The 18,892-nt window shown below is 39.6% G+C and overlaps 2 protein-coding genes across 3 annotated transcripts in view; both read left to right on the top strand.

Moving 5' to 3' along the window:
- The first annotated feature begins 5,275 nt into the window (after window positions 1–5,275).
- VDAC2 (voltage dependent anion channel 2) overlaps window positions 5,276–18,892 on the top strand; it is a 46,225-nt gene continuing 32,608 nt past the window's right edge. The window contains exon 1 of the mRNA XM_084525545.1: window positions 5,276–5,315. Within this exon, the coding sequence (XP_084381671.1) occupies window positions 5,291–5,315 (25 nt within the window). The 5' untranslated portion in view covers window positions 5,276–5,290. The remainder of the gene's footprint in view (window positions 5,316–18,892) is intronic.
- On the top strand, window positions 5,330–17,548 carry SAMD8 (sterile alpha motif domain containing 8). Of its 2 annotated transcripts, XM_084525542.1 has the most exons (7): window positions 5,413–5,463; window positions 6,093–6,213; window positions 10,911–11,518; window positions 13,530–13,625; window positions 14,354–14,471; window positions 15,301–15,451; window positions 16,512–17,548. In XM_084525542.1, the coding sequence occupies exons 3-7, from the start codon at window positions 10,941–10,943 to the stop codon at window positions 16,814–16,816; spliced, it is 1,248 nt and encodes a 415-aa protein (XP_084381668.1). In that variant the 5' UTR covers window positions 5,413–5,463; window positions 6,093–6,213; window positions 10,911–10,940; the 3' UTR covers window positions 16,817–17,548. The 2 variants fall into 2 exon arrangements, with proteins under 2 accessions (XP_084381667.1, XP_084381668.1); XM_084525541.1 differs by lacking the exon at window positions 6,093–6,213 and having other exon boundaries at window positions 5,330–5,463.

Below are 18,892 nucleotides of genomic sequence, written 5' to 3'. Positions count from 1 at the left end.
CCTTCCCCATGTTGAAAAAGGATGGTGAAGAGCAGTGAAACCTTGGTAAGGGCTGACACACCCTTATTCCACATGCATTGCTTTACTGTGATGGAGAGAGGGATTATTTTATTTTATTGAAAGATGTATCATAGAGAGCAATTTGAAATTGAGTATCAATGTCTGGACTAATTAACTGTGCTTAAGAGCACTCTGGATGATAGCTGGCCTGATTTAGCGGAGGAGAGGACTGCAAAAGTGGTTAAAGTTATACTTAAGGCATGTGTTCTTTACATGTTATTTTGGTCTGATTTGCTCTTGTTTCTTTCTTTCAGCAAAACAGCTTTTTAAGCTGAATGATTTGTGTTCATCAAGCAAGGAATTAACTGACCCGGCAGGTAAAAATTGTTTAGTTCAGTCTTCTCAGGTTTCTGGGTGGAGGCTCAAGTTGGGGTTTCACGAGTAGTTTTGCTAATGCAAACCCAGCCCTTTTGTTGCCAATCAAGTTATGTCAGGAAGGTAACACCTGTGTTTTATTCTGGCCCTTTTCAGCATTAAAACTTTTATTGGCCTCTACCTTGAATGCACTGGCTAAGAGCTCAGTGGTACAAAAGTTGATGAGCAGAAAAATGTGACCTCCAGAAAAATGATCTCTAAACACTGTGTGCCTGCAACACTGATATGGCATAAGGCCAGCTGCTTCAAAACAGTGTGACTCTATCAAAACTCTGGCCTTCCACCCTTAGCACCCTCTAAACCTTTAATAGCTCTGTGAACATGACTTTGGTGCAGCTGTGTTACTGACTTTTTCTTGCCAAGAGCTGTCATTGAAAGACGCAGGAGACAGAGATCTGCTTTTTGGACAAGCTCCCTTACTAACACATAGGATGTAACCTCGCTGAAGGGGCAACCATTTCTTCCTGTTCCCTGTGCACTCTTGCCTGCTGTTCTGCCCTTGGCACTGGGCTTGGGTGGTCGTGGAATATTCTTCTGTTCCCATGTAGTCACACAGAATTTAGCCATCAGGTCTGTGGGCTGGCACAGGACTATCAAGCACTATTTTACTGGGATGTGTGTTGGCATGAAACACGCAAGAGGCTGAAGATCCTTCTCAGCAGAAGTACCAATACTCCTAAGAAAAACTAAAGGCTTCTGGTAAAGTTCTTGTGGTAGCATGCAGGAAAAGGCCACAATTCTCTTTGTGAAGAATTGTTGTAGTTTAGTTCATATAAAGGCAGCCTCAATGCAAATGATTACAAACAAACCAACAAAAACACTAAGGAAAACATTAACTTAATTTTGTCCTAAAATTTGGCAGCAGATTCCTTCCAGGTGTAATCTCTTGTCCAGGTGGGTTTCGCTCTCTGCAGCTTTGCCTCTTTCATGGCCCTTTTCAAGTGGCTCAGAACAGATGTGAAAAGCAACAAACTTGGATACTGAACAGAGAAGAAACTAGAAACTAGCTTTCTCTGCATTAGGGGCTTTCTGAGGTACCAAGGATTCCTACATTCTGCTGACTGTTGGGACAGGGAGCCAAACACCTGTGCAATTATGTGTGATCTTACAAATAGCTGCTGTTTCAGCTAGAATTAATGCATGGTTAGCTACACCTAACAGAAGGCATCCTTTTAATTGTTTGACTATGCCTTTGTGATTATTTTGTAGGTAGTACTCGGTGCAGTAATCCAAATCAAACATTCCCTGGCTAATAATGTAATAGGTGGCACCAGTGTAAACAGCCACGGAGTGCTTTACTAGTGTGCAGCATGGCACTACCAGGAAAATGTACACTGGTCAAAAATAGGGCATGCACACAGTCTCTCCTACTGAAAATGCTGCTATTAGTCCCACCTTATGCCACATCTGTGACACCTCTCTCTCTCCAGTGAAAACTGGGACCAATTCTTTCATGTATTCTGAAGGAAGAAAACTTTTGATAGTAGAAATGCTACAACACAGAAGTTCAGCTAGTGTAAACAAATATGACTATCTAGATACATTCATCTCCACCATCAAAAAGATTTACTCATTTCACACATCATCCTGTTTTCAGGATTTGTTTTTTGGGATGGTTAACTATTGAAGAAGAATGGAACTGATTGAATCCTGGTACATTTAGTTCAATGTTAAGTGAAACAGGATTTTCTGGTGTTCTACAACATGAATCTGCTTGTAACCTATGGAACAATTCCGTCTGCTTAGCACATGGCATTCAGTCTGTTGTTTTTTTTGCTGCAACAAGTTCATCTTCTGCCTTGAAAAACAATTATGCTTGATGAATTTGATTAGTTCTTAGCCATTCAGTCCAATTTTCTTCCTTTATGGGAGTAAGAAAGTTAAAGGTAAAAATAGATGCTTGAAAGTTCACACATGACTGATCTGAGTATGCTTCAACACAAGTACAGATGATAAGGCACAACCTGGTCTGTACAAAGAGATCACCAAAAAGAAAAAAACATGATGTAGATCAATTAGCACCTCTAGCTAAAGATCCCGCCCCCCCCTTGCCATGCTGCATTCTTTGCTTGAAGAGAATTTTTATAGGCAATTTGTTCTCTATTCCCCCAGGGCTTTTCTTTCCTTAATAGTCTTTAGATTTATTGGAGAGAGATTGATTATTTCAAATTATTGAATATGAACACCATTATTTAATGACAAAGACTGTTTCAAAAAAACCCAACACCCCATTACATTCACACATCTCATTTTCCTTTGCTATATGTAATATATTGTAATTGGACCTAGTTGGGAAACTTCAATAAAATTTTTCTTTCTTTTTGTTATTAAATGTCAGCCTGAACATTGAATCAATATAACTGTGTAAATTGAATAAATTGTTTTCAATCTAAAGATGCACACAGTATAATTACGTACTTTAAAGTTTTTTTTTTTTTTTTTTCTTGGCAATCTGCAGGGATTTTAAAAATATCAGTAGCGTATCATTTGTCATAAATTCTAAGACTGACATGTCAGCATTGGCTCTGCCTGTCAAACTTAGATCGATGCATTTGTGTCACATAGCATGAAGTGATATAACTCACAGTGATGGAATGAGGTTTATCAGAAACTCCTGTTATATAAAGCACAAATTATTTAGATAATTCACCCTTTTAAACGGCATCAGATGTTAGCAAGGAAAAGTAGTTTTCAGTTTTGAAGCACAGCGACTAAACAGCTATTAAATGTGCACTTCTATTTAAGAGTTACAAGTTTTAAATTGTGCTCTTTATTACTTTTCTGCATAAGCTAATTTGGTCGTTTTGAAAATATTTGTTATGTGATGAAACTAGATGCCAGAAAAATGCCATTAGCAGAGACAACTTCAGATGGAAACTATAAGCAGTGTAGGAGAATAGGATAAGAAGCCTTTGGCTTGTGCTTTTTTTTTTTTTCCTTTGTGCAATCCAATGAGCTTGTGAATTCTAGTGAATACTTAAATTTTTAAAAAGGAGGAATGAAAAAAGCCACAGTACTCTGAATAAAGCAGCGCTTTCCTGGCACCTTCCATATTAAAAAAAAAAAAAAAAAAAAAAAAAAAAAAAAAAAAAAGGATGACTGCTAGCAATTTTGAATACACTCTGAATGTGGACTTAGAGTAAGCAAAATTGCTTTGACTTTCAATGTGCTTTATTAGTGGCTTATCTTCAGGTCTCTTGGATTTTTTTTGTCTGTTTTTTTTTTTTTTTTTTTTTTTTTTTTCAAATTCATGCTTATGTGATCTACAGTTCACTGGTGTATTTGGACTTGTCAGTTTTTCATCTAATTTGTGTGGAGGGAAAGAAAAGAAACATCGAGAGGACAGAAATGGCTTTTCCTTCCTACACAGATTGCAGAGGCTACAAGATCTGGGCAAAGAAGGAGGAACTTTGCCTCAAACTTCAGCACTCATTTGGGAAGAAACACATTGTTTCATGTAAAAAATAAAAGCTAAGTGGCACGGACAGCTCAAAGAAGCATCTTTGAACCAGTATCAGGGCAACATAATAATGAGCAGAAGTTCTTACAGCTGGTGTCTATTCTGCCTACCCAGTGCTTCATCTGTTTAAAATGGCTATGTTCCATTACAGCTGAGACTGTACAATCTTGGGTAGCTGTGTTAGACTGCTCAGTGGCGTGACAACTTGATGTAGCTGTGAAGCATTTTGAAATACAAAATTTCCTTTTGTTTCACTGTGATTGCACAGGCATAAGGATTGCAAAAGATCCCCTTTTTCCTCTCAAAAGGGTATGAGGCCAAATTCTCTGAAAAAGCTAGGCTTATTTAACGTAATGAAGTTACTGGCACCTGAGCTTTTTTACTTCAAAGGAAGCAACAATTTGGGAGACTTGTATTGGACCTCATAGCCACTACATCATTGATACAGAAATTTCTGTATGTTCTTCAGGCTGCTGCGGCAAAGGGCTGACTGCTAAGGCAGCCAGCTGATAGACAAAATAAATTTATTTCTGGAATCACTTAGTTCTATCTTTTCCGTCCCCTTCTATCCCTTCCATTTGTATTATTTATAGGTTGTGGAGCACCTGCAGTTACAGTGCCTGGGTGAGGCTTTCATAAGTCACTTGTGCTGTTCACATCTGTGCTCCGGATCACCTTGGAGAAACGCCTGAGTGCTGTCAGCCAGCTGCTGGCTTTCAGATTTATTTCCTCTGCAGACATCAGAGAAGAGTAATTGTGCAGAAATGGTGCTTCTGAAGAGAGAAATGTTTTGGAAGAGTTTATTTATATGGAAATAGAGCTTTGTGTAAGGGTCCTGCAAGTCTTCTCAGGTGTTATTTTCCACGTGTATGCCTTCAAAGGAAGGGGGGGCGGTATGTTCATGGACTATTCAAGTGTGGTTTTTTCTTTGAATATTATAACTGTATGTTTATAAGCTTCATTAAAAAGTCAATGGCGATTCTGTTTAGCGTGGATTAAAGTCAGTGACAATTCTGGTTAGCGCGGTGAAAAGCTTTCATCTTTCTCACATCCAGTCCCTACTAAGGTACTTCCCTGTGATAGACTGTGCTGGGTAAAAATGTATACTAATGTGCATTCCTACAGCGCATTTTGCACCCTCTCGTGGATTTAGACATGCTCTGTTATCAGACAAGCTCCAAGCTGCGCTTCTCTTCGGCTCCGCTGTTGGGCCGGGGAAGGTCTGGCCCGCCTGGCGAGGCGCTGCCCGCCTCCTCCACCCTCCCGCTCCCCAGGAGCCGAGGTCGCCCCTGGGTGCCTCGGGCACCTTCCCCCGGCCGTGTGCGGGCGCTGTGAGGGGGCTCCCCGGCAGCAGCGTGGCCAGGCCCTGGGCCCGGCCGCCCGGGGCCCCCCCGGATGCCGCCGCCGCCCCGCTCCGCCCTTTCCGCCTGCCGCGCCGCCGCCGCCGCCGCTTCCGTGCGGGTGATGGGGAGGCTGCGGGGGCCGCCGCCGCTGCAGGAGGCAGGGAGGGCGCCCGGGAGCTGCCGCCGTCCCGGGGCCGGGCGCTACGGCACCGCCACTTAGCGCTGGTGGGTGAGCCGGGGCCGGGCGGGGAACGGGGGGCGTCCCTGCGCCGTGCCCCTGTCCCAGTCCCTGCCTTTCCCTTCCCCGCGGCGGCTGCTCGTGGGGTGCGGGCTCCTGGCGGTGGGGAGGAGGGTTCTGCCGTGCTTTGCGCCCTACGGGGGAAAAGGGGAAGGGTCCGGAGGGGTCGGGGCACGGCGAGGTGTGCAGGGCTGGCAGGAGGCTCCTGGCGAGGCGCGGAGGGGCTGCGATGCGGGAGCGCGGCTCGGGGAGGAGGCGTCCTGCGGGCTGGCAGCCAGCGCGAATTTAGCGGTGCCCTGCTCCGGGGGTCCTGCTGCTGCCGCTCTGCTTTGTTTTCTTCCCAGAAATACGCGGGTAAAGGCACAGCTCGGTCCTGGAGCTGCAGTCGTTCAGTTTTTGTAGTCGCTTCTCCGCATACAGAGCCTCAGCTTTGCTGCCCCCTCGGCTGGTTGGGATCCCTGAGCCATTGTAGATGTTTAATGATGATCACATAACTTGTAAAAGTTTCTCATTTCTTGTGTGTTTAGAAAGAAGAAGGCTTAGATGTTCTCAGGACTTAAAAAGATCAGTTTGTAAGTCATTGTCAGGAGTAAGAGCAAATGTGGTTTCGCTTCAGAGACTGTGCTGTTAGGTGGAAGGATTGGTCGTGTCATCCCCCCTTTTCATCAGAAAATGGGGGCGTGAGAAGAAAAGGAAGAGGTAAACGGGGAAAGCGGTACACCTGAGTTGTTTTTCTGGTAAGTTGTCCAAGGGTAAAGAGCAGCAAACGTTACCAGATGGGTACAAGATTTCTTGAAGTTGGAGGAAGAAATACTTGATATTTGACATTTAGTGTGTGAAATGTACAAGGTCTTGTACAAACATTAATGGATATACCGTGAATTACGTTCTGTGATAAGTGGGGGAGTACTTGATCAGTTGCTTAAAAATCACTTGTGTGTGCCTTGAATTATGGTGGTAGGATAAAAAATGTTTTGTTCACTGGTTTGTAGATCAGCAGTTGAGCTGCTTTCAGTGTTCATTTGAGTGTAGTACAACCCATTTGGTTTAATGAGGGGTAACAGTCAAGGAGCGGTGGATGTTCTGTTCAGCTTGCTGCAGTGTGTAATCACTCTTAGTGGTTCTTAAGACAAATATGTTTAGCTTTCAGGATTTTCTGTAATAGCTGCTGTCAGTTTTGCATGGAGACATTCTGTCAGAAGGGCTCTTCTAAGCATATGGAGCTAATCTTTGATTTCACAGTATCAATTCTTTATTTTCCACAATGCAGCACTTCACTGAGTAATTCTTGTAAAGCACGTCTTCCTATATGATTTAAAACCTAAGTCTTAGAATAAGCCAAACAAGTTTTACTTCGAGTTTTCTTATCTTTCTTTCATAAATACCATTAAGACCTTTGAGTACAGTTACAATACTGCTGACAGTGTCACTTAATAGAAATGTTTATAAAGCAATTCTAACAGCAAAGTCACTAAGTAAAACTGAACGGAAGTTTTACAATAATATTGCTGCACTTGAAATTAATATAGGCTTGTAGGCTTGTTTCAGGGTAGTATCCAATTTTTCAGTCTTACAGTGGGCATTGTGCCATGCTTGGTCAGTTTTATAATTTATATATTTATGCGATATATGTATCACTGTCCTGTTTTTGCAAGTGTTTTTTTTCTCCCATTGTTTACAAGATAGACTGTATGTAGTGACATTTACAAGGTAAGGATCAAATCACTGCACTAGTGCACGCTATATGGCAAGGAAACCTTTGGTGCTGTTTGCTCTAAATAAGCACTGGAGAATCTGGAGTTTTCAAGAAGAGCAGGTGACGAGCTGCTGATGCAAGCAGTGGGGTGCCCGAGACTTTTGGTGCATGACAAGGCAGTGCTGTTTCCAGCACGGCATTCAGTCAGTGTGCCAGACAGCAGCCTTCCTATTGCAGGCTGGCTCAGCGCGCGCTTTTGTGCATGGTGTTTTTGTGCAGCAGCACAGCCAACGCCTCAAACCTGTGTCACGCCCGCATTGCAAGCTAGCAGACTTTGTACAGGAAAACTTTTCACCCAAGGTGTGAGGTGCTGTGCTCCTCGGCCAGCTGACTTGGTGAAGGAGGGACAGCTGGAGTCGCCTATATGCAAACTGCAGCCTGAAACCTCCTACAGAGAAATGTAGGTTACGTCATGTGAGATCTGATAGCTCTTCAGCGTCCTTCCTAAAATTACTCTCAAGGATGGCAAGAACTGAACATAGCTGGGAAAATAAAATCCTGAAGCATGTCAGCAAGGAGAGCCACGGGCCGTGCCCCGTACATGTGGTCAGACTGTGGGGCTGCAAGGATGCTGGTAGCTTGGTGTGTGTGTCTGGGGCCAACTCGCTCGGTATCCCACTCACCCTGCTGCAGGCACAGCCAGAGGCTTGTCTAACCCCTCAGCTATGATTCTGGTGTAAGCGAGCTCTGTTTCTATGATGGGCCATTCCTGTAACAGGACTACTGCCCAGTGTTGGTGTAATGGCAGTGCTACTTTCCCTTCCCTATCGTAGGGGTAATATTTGACTTCCACATTTGTAATTCAGGGTAATGACTTAGTGTCCATGTGCTGGAGAAGTTATGGGCGTAATGTTTGACTGACAGTGATTCAGTAGAGGAAAACATGATAGAACTGTGGGTATTAATTTTGGGAGAGATATATATTTAAATAAGGAAAATCCAGGGAAAATGTTAATAATATTGGAAAACATAGCTAGGGTATGCTTAGTCTTGCAGAGGCAACTTGTTTTTGAAAATGCCTTAACCAAACTGTAGAAATATTCGTGAGTTAGAAGCACCATTTTTTGTAAAATAAAATAAAAAGACTCCTTACACCCATCAGCATTGCGCACATGCAGTAGTTCATATTTGGTTGTATCCATGCTGTTAATTGAAAGGCCAGAGAAAGAAAAGGGGAAATAGAACACATGATATGTACTGCTGATGGGCTGACTAAATATAAAATCACAGTAACAGGAAAGTAATCAACCAGCTAGCTGCAGACATTGCTGATGTCAGGAGAAAAGTATATTTTGCCCTCTGACACTTCAGTCTGTACTTGGTCCATGTTATTCACGCGTTCCATTATTTGGTTTCGGAGATAAAACCAGTAACGTAGAAGGCAAAGTAGCTCTTGGTGCTGTTTTCTTCCAAAAGGCAAGTACAGTCATCTAGGTGTCTTGCTCTCTTCGGTCAGGTCGATAAGTCTTGCATCGCAGACAGGTAGTGTTGGAAATGTTACGAAGCGTAAGTGGAATCTGTATTGGAGTCCAAGTTAACATTGGGATAAAGAAATTGCATAAAAGGCATAGGAAAAAATTAAGGATTATCGTAAGTATAGAATATTTCTGCTTCTGTCCTGTAAATTCACACTTTTAGTAAGCTTCAAAACTGAATAGTAGCAATTGGGCATAGAGATCAGTATTGTATTCCAGGTGCTTAGATTAAGTGCTAAGAAAAAATGCTTTTTACTGTGTAAGCTACAGAAGTGGCACTGAATGCGCAGTCTGAAGGAGAGCGTTGCTTCTGGGTTTAAAGAAAAACCCTCGCATCAAAACTGAACGTAACCTGTAGCTCTGAAGATGAAGTTAGCTGTGAGCTGTGTGGAATGGTGAAGTTTGTGCTTTAAGTGCTTGTTTCTTTTGCAGTTGGCTAAATGCCTTTTCTTTGGCAGCATCTAAAAGCAGGAGTGGGTCCTATCAGGTGCATCTTAAGCTGATGCAGACTTTCTCCCAGGTCCACTCTGTTCAGTAATGACCTTTGATGTTTTGGGGTATGCTTACTCAGTGTTGCAAGGTCACTTTTACTGCATGTTACACAAGGGCAGGTGTATTCATTTATTTATAAGTTCTGGAATGCCATACGAAGAAACACTGGGTTGGTGTTAGGATTCTTGACTCATACTGGTTCGTTCAAATGAAAGGAGTTCTGATAGGGTAAAGAAAGTTTCTTGCCTTTGCTCTCAGAAGTTGCTTTGGTTAGAAGACAGACCAGTGAGTTGAGTACATTTTGGTAAGTCTAAATTCACTGCTTTTAGAAAACTGGTGATGACTACAGTGTTACAAAAACACCGTGATAGCAAACATTTGCAGTTCATCTGCAGTTCTAGGTGACACTGGAAATCCAGATGAGCAACTTAAGTGTTACGTTGTTTTTGTTTTTACCTGACTAAGATTTTAAAAAAATACAAAGGTCAATAAACTGATTGTTAATTTGCAAACTAATTGTCATAATTTCTTTTGTAATAGCTGTGTTATAGTTGTTTTGAGCAGTATTTTCAAAAGTAGTAAGATAAGAGAAATGAACAAATATGCTCTTACATGGAGAAGGAAGAATATAGTAGATGTGGAGAAGACTAGTAATTGTTTGTGGATGTTTCAGCAACTGTTTAAATAAAGGTGTTAAAGCTCATGTACATATTGACTGTATGTGGAGTTTTGAGGAATCAAATCTGCATTGTGTACGTGCTGTTTACATATAAACAGCTGCAGAGGGAATATTGTCAGAGGTACCACTCCCTCAGTGCTTTTAGTAGGGCAGCTTTGAGTTGTGCTTCCATTTTTCTTCTAACCTGTATCTTTTGTACTGTTGGGAAATCTTGATTGACAAGTCAAATGTTCTCTGATATAGAAGAAAGTAGGGCAGTCCTATTAGATGTATAGTGGAAGAAAAAGTTGCACCCAGTAATTATAAGTGCTACTTCTAACAATAGGTACAGCGCCTTTTTAAAACAAGCAGCGAGACGTAAAGATGATACTGCAAATGATTTATCTTAAGTACGCATTTCAAACAGATGTATATAAAGCTGATGACTGCACCGTTAACATACAACAAAGTTATCCCAAGTCTGTATGACTGTAGATACCTTGTCTTAGATTTACTTGGCGGGGGGGTGTCACACTGCCAAAGCTTCTGGATGAATTTTAAATCAGTGGAATATGTTGGACATGTAATGTACTATTTTTTTTTTTATCTCTTAATTCAGTTTTGCATAGTTGCTGGCTATACTTTCTTGCTTAGTTCTGAACTGCAAACAGCAGAAAAGACTAATGATTAAGCTGATATTTAAACAGGGTAATCTTTGTTCTTCATTGCCTAGCATAATTCACAAATTCAGGTTTTCTTTTTTAACAAAAGAATAAAAGACTGGGTATATCTAGGAAATATTCTGCTTCTAGGTGGCTTTAAATTTCTATTGAGGCTCAAATTAGATAAACTTTCCTCGGTTTTGCTGGACTCCAAGTGTTAAAAAAATATTTTTGTATTACTTGCCTAATGAATCATATGTCTGTTTTTTGCCAGGTTCATACATAAAACATCTTTGCCTAAGTAAGCTTCTAAAAACACACAGAAGACACCAATGTTTCAGTAATCTTCATTAGACATTGAGGTCTTCTCTCTTTCTCCAATATCTAACAGGTCAATTTTATTGGCGCATAGAGAAGGACGATGGCAGGCAATAACCAGCTTTGCATTCGACGTTGGACAACCAAGAACGTGGCCAAGTGGCTGAAGGAAGAAGGCTTCTGTGAATATGTGGATATTTTGTGCAATAGACACAGGCTAGATGGAATTACATTGCTGACACTTACAGAATACGATTTACGATCCCCTCCACTGGAAATCAAAGTCCTGGGGGATATCAAAAGGCTAATGTTGTCCATTCGCAAGCTACAGAAGCAACATATCGATGTCCTAGAAGAGCTGGGTTACAGCAGCGATAGTCACATTGGCACAGTGTGCGCTACTGTTGGTTCGCTGCAGGGTACAGATTGGTTTTGTAATGGTGAAGTACCTCGGGACTATGATGGACCAATTACTGACTTGAATGGTGATCAATATCAGTATGCAAATGGCAAAAACAAACACTCCACGAGGAGACTGGACCCAGAGTACTGGAAAACAATTTTGAGTTGTGTGTATGTCTTCATAGTGTTCGGCTTTACATCGTTTGTTATGGTTATAGTACATGAACGAGTACCTGACATGCAAACGTATCCACCTCTACCAGACATATTTCTAGATAGGTAAGATTTTTTTTAAAAAAACAATACAATAAAACCATGTTTAAAGTATAGGCTGCTTTTTCTTCATTCTCAACATTTCTAATGCTCTTGAAAATGCTCTACAAAATTGTCATGAGTATAGTAAACTCTCTGCTAAGACTGAAATGTGCTTCTGTTAGATGTAGGGATTTGGTCTTCTCAGGGTAAAGTAATCTGTTATTTTACCCCATTTATATTTAATTCTGCATCTTTAGTGAATCACAACGCAGGAATTAATTCTTCCATCTTCTCATTCTAGTAAAAAGGATGATGGTCAACTCTCATAGGTAAGCAGACACATACATTTTCTGAAATCCATATGCTGCTGTGAAGCATAACGTGTCTTGGTGTAGGAAGACTTACGATGAAGAAATGTTTTGGTCTTAAAATTTAAGTTCTTTCACAGTCCTGGCAGCCCACAGATGGCTGACAATCTGGAGAAGAGATGTACTTTGCTTTGGGAAAGTTGGTCAACGAAGTGCCAATGAGTAAGGAAATGAAAAGGGATAGTATTGATACTGTATTTATACTGTCTTCTTGATGTTAACTTGTTTAAAATGCTTTAGGGGAACTGAAGCAGACCAAATATGTCAGCTTCCTTACAAACTATAGAGTATCTGTGTATGAAAACACTTTAATGACTTAAACAGTGCCTGTGGCTTTTCTAGTGTTAAAGAATATATTCCATTTCAGTCAGAAAAGATACACAACACCAGAGGTGAAATTCTAGTCAATGACGAGAAATTTAGTAGGAGATAAATGCTCCATTTATCGTTTCGTTTAGATCCCTGGAAGTCTTCAAAAGACGTTTAGATGTAGAGCTTAGGGAAATGGTTTAGTGGGGACTGTTAGCGTTAGGTCAGAGGTTGGACTCGATGACCTTGAGGTCTCTTCCAACCTAGAAAATTCTGTGATTCTGTGATTTGAGGAAGTTCACTTGCACCATGGAGAATTTATGGCCTGGAGAGTTCCAAAAGACAAGATAAACTGTCTAAAAGCCACAGTCTTTTTATTCTTGCCAGTAATTTTCATTAATGGTTTTAGTGAAGTCAGTAGGGGCCTAATCTTCTGACGTAGAGTGCAGAATCCCCAATAAAAGTAGATACAGCTCAGCAAGGATGGACCTTATCAAACAAAGTGACGGAGGGGAGAGAGAATGAGAACTATGTCATTGCTGGATTTTGTTCCCAGGACAAATTCCACAGTACACATTGAGTGGAAGGATATGGAGGAGCTCAGACAGCAGCAACCCACCAAACAATGCAAGAGGATTACTACAAATCTAGCATTTGAGCAACACTTTGCTAGCCCTTTGTATCAAAGAGAACACAACTATTAGGAACAGCCTCTCCTGAAAGCTGTCAGTCTGTATTTTGGTGAAGTTGCAGGGAGAAAATTGTAGCTACTGCCCACAAGGAAGTATTAAATCTTGACAAGCAAGGCTAAGCTGTTTGCATACAGTGATTATCTATCACTGAAATCTAACTTCAAAAGTCATTTATACTTTTCCTAATACTTTCCTGTGTAGTTCTGCTTCCTTAAAGTTGTGCAGCATTTCATTGTGTTGACATGGTATTCTTATAAGCATAAGCAGCATACTTGACATGCAAGTTTGTGTCAGATTACCATTGTTTCCCAACAATCTTCAAAGGAACATCGTCTTAGTAAATCACATGTAAATTAAAAGAGCAAACTAGAGATTTTCTTTCATTTACTGAATTCTGTGTAAACGTTTGCTGAAAGTACATTACTAGGAGATAATATTAATAAAAATAATTTATTTAATTCAGTCTATTGATAATTTTGATTGTAGTATAAACTATTGTGAGATTAACTCAAGTTCATTTTGTAGTTAAAAAGAACCTTATATGCTTTTTTTTGTAATTACTGAGACTAGAAAGAAAAAGTCAAGCCTTTGTGTTTGTATTTTAGGTTAACATCCTTGCTTCATCTTCTTTTTTTTTTTTTTTTTTTTTTTTTTTTTTTCTTTTAGTGTCCCAAGGATACCATGGGCTTTTGCTATGACTGAAGTATGTGGTGTAATTCTTTGCTACATTTGGCTATTGGTTCTTCTGCTTCACAAACACAGGTACAGTGTATATATACATTCAAATTAAGTGGTGCCTTGATCTAGAGGAAGGACTTAAAAAGAATTTATCAGGACCAATTAAGACTCTACAGTTAATATAAGTTTATGAATTTCTTAATATTGTTGAAATGGAGTATGAGGACAATTTAATCAAGGATGTTGAGTTATAAACATTACGGAGTAATATGGGTGTATTTTTCTACCAGACTTGCTGGTTATTTTCTTTTGTACATATATGTTTCAGAGAGCCACCAGTATGTATTCTCATGTTGTAAAAATTCTGTTTATAAGAAAATTCTATGAGAATGAAACTTCACAGGATGACTGAGCCAGCCTAGCAGCTTGCTGTTACTGAAGGAGGGGAGAAAACCTTTTTGTGTGTGTGTGTGTGTGCATATTTTAAGTTAAATTTTTACCAGTTTGTTGATCTTTATAGGTTCACCAACAGAAGGAATGAGTGCCAAAGCTAGTACAAGTACAGCTAGTATAGCTGCAGAGAAGTGGGATGGTGGGGCTTTTGGTGGCAGTAAGCCTGCTCCTTTGTTTCACCCTGTCATGTGGAATAATGCCTTTATAGTACTACTGAAAATAAATAAACAATACAATGACATTTGGAACAATGGTGAAAGGACCTAATGGAACTAAACTGTGGTGGGAGGAAATGTTTTCTTCATGAAAATACAATATATTAGTATTCTTACTGTCAGTTCCTATGTATTTTTTCCCAGGTCTATACTTCTGCGAAGGCTGTGCAGCCTCATGGGGACGGTATTCTTACTACGTTGCGTTACAATGTTTGTTACCTCGCTCTCCGTGCCAGGCCAGCACTTACAGTGTACTGGAAAGGTAAAAACTTTAAATGCTTTAAATTCTTTCTCAGGATTTTTTTTTTAAATGCATATTTTTAAATTTTATTTAGGTTATGGTTACAATTACTGTAACCATCATGCTAGGTGTGTATTTGTTAGAATAGCACATGGCTCTTATCTTCCCCTCCATCCCTAACTTTATTAGTTGCTATTGTGCATGTATGCATCCTTAGGGGTCTTAGAAACACCTGCTGCATTGGGGAGGAGATGGTGACTTGGTGAAGGGAAGCAGGGGGACATTCGGACTATTTCACAACAAAAATTGAAGAGAATACATCAGAGAAATAAGCACTTCAGACACTGACTTAACAAAGACAAGATGAAAGTGGAATAGTCACTTTGTCTTGTTGGATGCTTTGTTTTGAAGAAAGTATTTCACCATATCTAAAGAAATATTCCATAGAACATGGGATCTAGTATTTTTATCTTAGCTTTTAGTTGGAAGAAGTTTGAGCTGAATACTGGAAGACTGACAAAGACACGTTGGGAGGTAGAATGCATGTGGGGGAAGGAAAAAAAAAAAAAAAGGTGGCAGACTTGGTATGTAAATTACTTGCAACAAAACACTTACTCTAAATGCCAGGATTAATCAGAGGTACTAATTGTAGTTACTAATGGGACTGACTGCCACAATAAAATCTAAAGGTGTGCAAATGTGTATTTTAATAAAAGGCACAAAATGATCAATGCTACTAAACATACATAGTGCTAGACAGCTAATTTCTAGTTGTCTGTGGTATAACTTTAAGGGTATATTGTTTGGGCTGGGGAGGAACTTACTAAAGGTTAATGTTACTGTCTTTTAGTTGTACGGCAATGTTTGGGCAAAACTCCAGCGGGCATTTGCAATATGGAGTGGCTTTGGAATGACTCTGACTGGAGTACATACGTGTGGCGATTACATGTTCAGTGGCCACACTGTTGTCCTGACCATGCTTAACTTCTTTGTCACAGAATGTAAGTACACAGTGTCAATACTTGAATGTCCTTAAGTGTTAAGAATTTGTACTGTTTGCTGTCAACCACAGGTGCAAGAGTGTAAATACTTTAATGTCCTTAAGTATTCTCTGCTGCTTGCCCTCAGCCAAAGGCACGCTGAGTGATATTAAAGCTAACAAATTTAAATCATGGGCTTTTTCTCAGGTTTGTAACAGTTAACTTGCAGACAGTAAAGGAACAGAACCTTGTAAATTAATGGAAGGATAAATAGGGCACATGGGAAAAAACAAGTGAAATGAGCCAGGAAATCAGAAAGGCTTTGTAACTAGAATACTAGGGAAGGTATTAATGATTTTCTGTTACCTTTGTATCTGACAGTGACACATCAGACAAAATCCCAGTCTACGTTTATTTACCTTTAGTATAATCTGCAGATAAATAGGAAACCTCATGAGTGAGACTATATGAAACAGAGTTCTTCTGTAAATATGAGGTGTTATTAGATACATCATTATAGCAAGCTAAAATAATTAGCCTGAGTTCACATTTGATCGAATGACTGGAATAACAGAGTTATGTATACTTTGTTATATTTCCCCTTACACATGTAAAAGGCATGATTTTCATTAACAATAGTCAGTGGGACGAAATTCTGATTTTCATGGTCCTGAAGAACTTCAGTATGCTGTGTTAATCCAGAAAAAGAATAGTAGCAGCTGTATCTGTAAAGCAGTAATGAAGTAGTTGACATTTATAACTTGTTATTATTGAATTTATTGGATGTGTGAATGTAAACAAAGCTTCCAGACAAAGACAAAAATTTCATCACATTTTGGATGGAAAAATCTGCACGTGAACTTGCTGGGTTTAGTCCTGGATTGAATTGCATGTTCTGTATCTCGTTCATGAAATGCTTCCTGCTATAGAAATAGTTCAAAGAACTTCATATATTCACAAGAAACTTTATATATGTAACAAAAGGGAATTGAACTGATTTCTACTTCTTGTTGTCAAGTGTGCACTTTACAGCCCAGCGGTATGAGACACTCCAGGTCAGTTCCTTTCTGTTTTCTCCTAGATACGCCAAGGAGCTGGAACTTCTTGCACACCTTATCCTGGGTCCTGAACCTCTTTGGAATCTTCTTCATTTTGGCTGCACATGAACATTACTCTATTGATGTCTTCATTGCCTTTTACATCACTACAAGACTCTTTTTATATTACCACACGTTGGCTAATACTAGAGCATATCAGCAGAGTAGAAGAGCAAGGATCTGGTTTCCAATGTTTTCTTTCTTTGAATGCAATGTTAATGGTACTGTTCCCAATGAGTATTGCTGGCCATTTTCAAAACCTACGATAATGAAAAGACTGATTGGCTGAAGAGTGTGTGTGTCAGTTGAGATTTTTATGAACTGTTATGACTAAGACCCTACAAGGCTAGCTGGAGGGGACATGAAGTAACAGTTTTCACTCCGTGGCCACTGCCTCCTTGTCGTGCTTCTTAGATTCTTAGCCATAGAACGGGGTTGCCACACTCTGCAGGGATGAGTTTTGTTCCTGTTTTAATGGAAGACAACACGGGGACTGGTAGAGGCAATCAGTGAATCATAACTACAAACCAGAGTAGTAAGGTTCTGTGTGAATGTTTAAGTAATTTCAAGTCACTTCAAATGTGTGCTTGTACTGAATATAATATACCATTTACAGGTCCAGTTAATCACCTTTACCTGACATGCCAGCCTTTATGTACACTGACTAAAAAATTAGAACCTTACAATGACTTTCTTTTAAAACAGTCAAAAATTTAATTATTGAAACAAACTCTGTGTACACTTAAAGATTGAGGAGTACTGTGTCATAATGAGGAAAACAATATAGTTCCTTGCTAAAAGAGTCTCTTAACTGTTAATAGTAAGTCTTAAAGTATAATTGACAATATAAATGGTCTGTGTATGGATTGCCAAAAATGAAAGTCTGCCTTGTGGCTATGGAATGATGTTTTGTGTTTTTTTTCGATGAGAGGTTATTTAGTCTAGTCTGTCAACTGTCTATATGGTTGTTCTGGCACCTGGAAGTTTTCCCTTTTGTTTTAAATAAATGAGTTAAAGTAAATGCTGCATCCACTAAACGTAATATTAATTTAGCTTTAGTGCATTTAAAGCCACAACATAATTTTTCTGTGTGGTTTTAATTGCTTTGTACCCAGCCCTATGCATGCTTTTTAGGAGCAGCTCTTTAACACTGGAGGAACAGAACAGTTATCTTCACATATCTTACTGTCCCATAAATGGACGGGGAAATGCATGTAGTAATCCTTTCAGGAAAAGTAATAATAGTGAGTTTTGGAAATAGTGCTCATATTGATGTATGTTTTAGCACTCTGGTGTCAACAATATGGTGAATATCTCTGGATATATATACACAGTATATTTGTATATATATATATGCACACCGTATATGTTCTTCTAACAAAATGAAAAAGACTAGTTCTTAATTTAAGTTCTTCATTTATTATGCTGAAAGAAAGTACCATAAACAATTGACTTTTGGTTGTTTAAAAAAAACAAAACAACAACACACTGCCTAATGCATAAGCAAGGATCACAGATGGTGACATCTTATGCAGTGGTTTGTAAGGGGACAATACTAATGTTGGCTGCAGAGGCCTGAAATGAGATTTATGCTTAATGGAAATGGATAAGTAAAAGGTGCAAATCTTAAAATGTTGTAGCCTTTTTAATTTGTTGTTAGAATTTCAGAATAGGTAGTATGCACAAAAGTCATAGCCTAAGTCAGCCTTGGAAAGTTGCATGAAGCATTTTCTGGCTTGGTACAGGCTGCCTTGATGACTGTAGTGTACTTAAGCTTGCATAGAGAAGGATCCCTTTGGTAGAATTTTGCAGTTGTCTGTGTTGTGTTCCTTTTATAAACCTGGATTGTACTAACTTGACTGTCATGCACTTTTCATGATATATTATTTTTGTTACTTCATTTAGCTCCTATACCACAGAGGAATTGTGCATCTTAAAGAGTATGCAAACTATATTGAGCACACACACATTGTACTATTGCGCATACTTCATATTTGTAACATTCCAGTTTTCAGCAAAATTCCAAGTATATTACTATATTGTGTAATCTGCTATAGCGTAGTGGCTCTTGCCATCCAAACTGGGGGAGTGTGCTGGCACTTAAGGGGAAAAAAAAAAAGGAAAAAATAATCTTAAAAACACAAAGACTATTCACTCGCTGTCCTTACCTTTCTGATTTCAGAAAGGCAATTTAAACATTCCTCTTGAGACTTTATAATCAAAGAGCTCTATTTGTTAATTTATATTTGCCTTTGCAATGCACACAGAGTTACAAATACTGTTTTTTAAACTCTAGGAAAACTTCTGTTGTCAGGATATGCAGGGGGTTGTATTCCGAGTTCTGACATGTGGAGGGACCATGCAA

The sequence above is a fragment of the Aythya ferina genome (genome assembly GCF_964211825.1).
Source record: "Aythya ferina genome assembly, chromosome: 7".
In the NCBI taxonomy this organism is placed as follows: domain Eukaryota; kingdom Metazoa; phylum Chordata; class Aves; order Anseriformes; family Anatidae; genus Aythya; species Aythya ferina.
This window is presented reverse-complemented; position numbering and strand designations above follow the sequence as displayed.

Excerpts from the sequence above, each read along its gene's own strand:
- SAMD8 (XM_084525541.1), top strand. The coding sequence starts at position 10,941 with ATGGCAGGCAATAACCAGCTTTGCATTCGACGTTGGACAACCAAGAAC. Across the intron at positions 13,626-14,353 it reads CTTCTGCTTCACAAACACAG|GTCTATACTTCTGCGAAGGC; the intron begins GTACAGTGTATA and ends ATTTTTTCCCAG. Across the intron at positions 14,472-15,300 it reads ACTTACAGTGTACTGGAAAG|TTGTACGGCAATGTTTGGGC; the intron begins GTAAAAACTTTA and ends ACTGTCTTTTAG.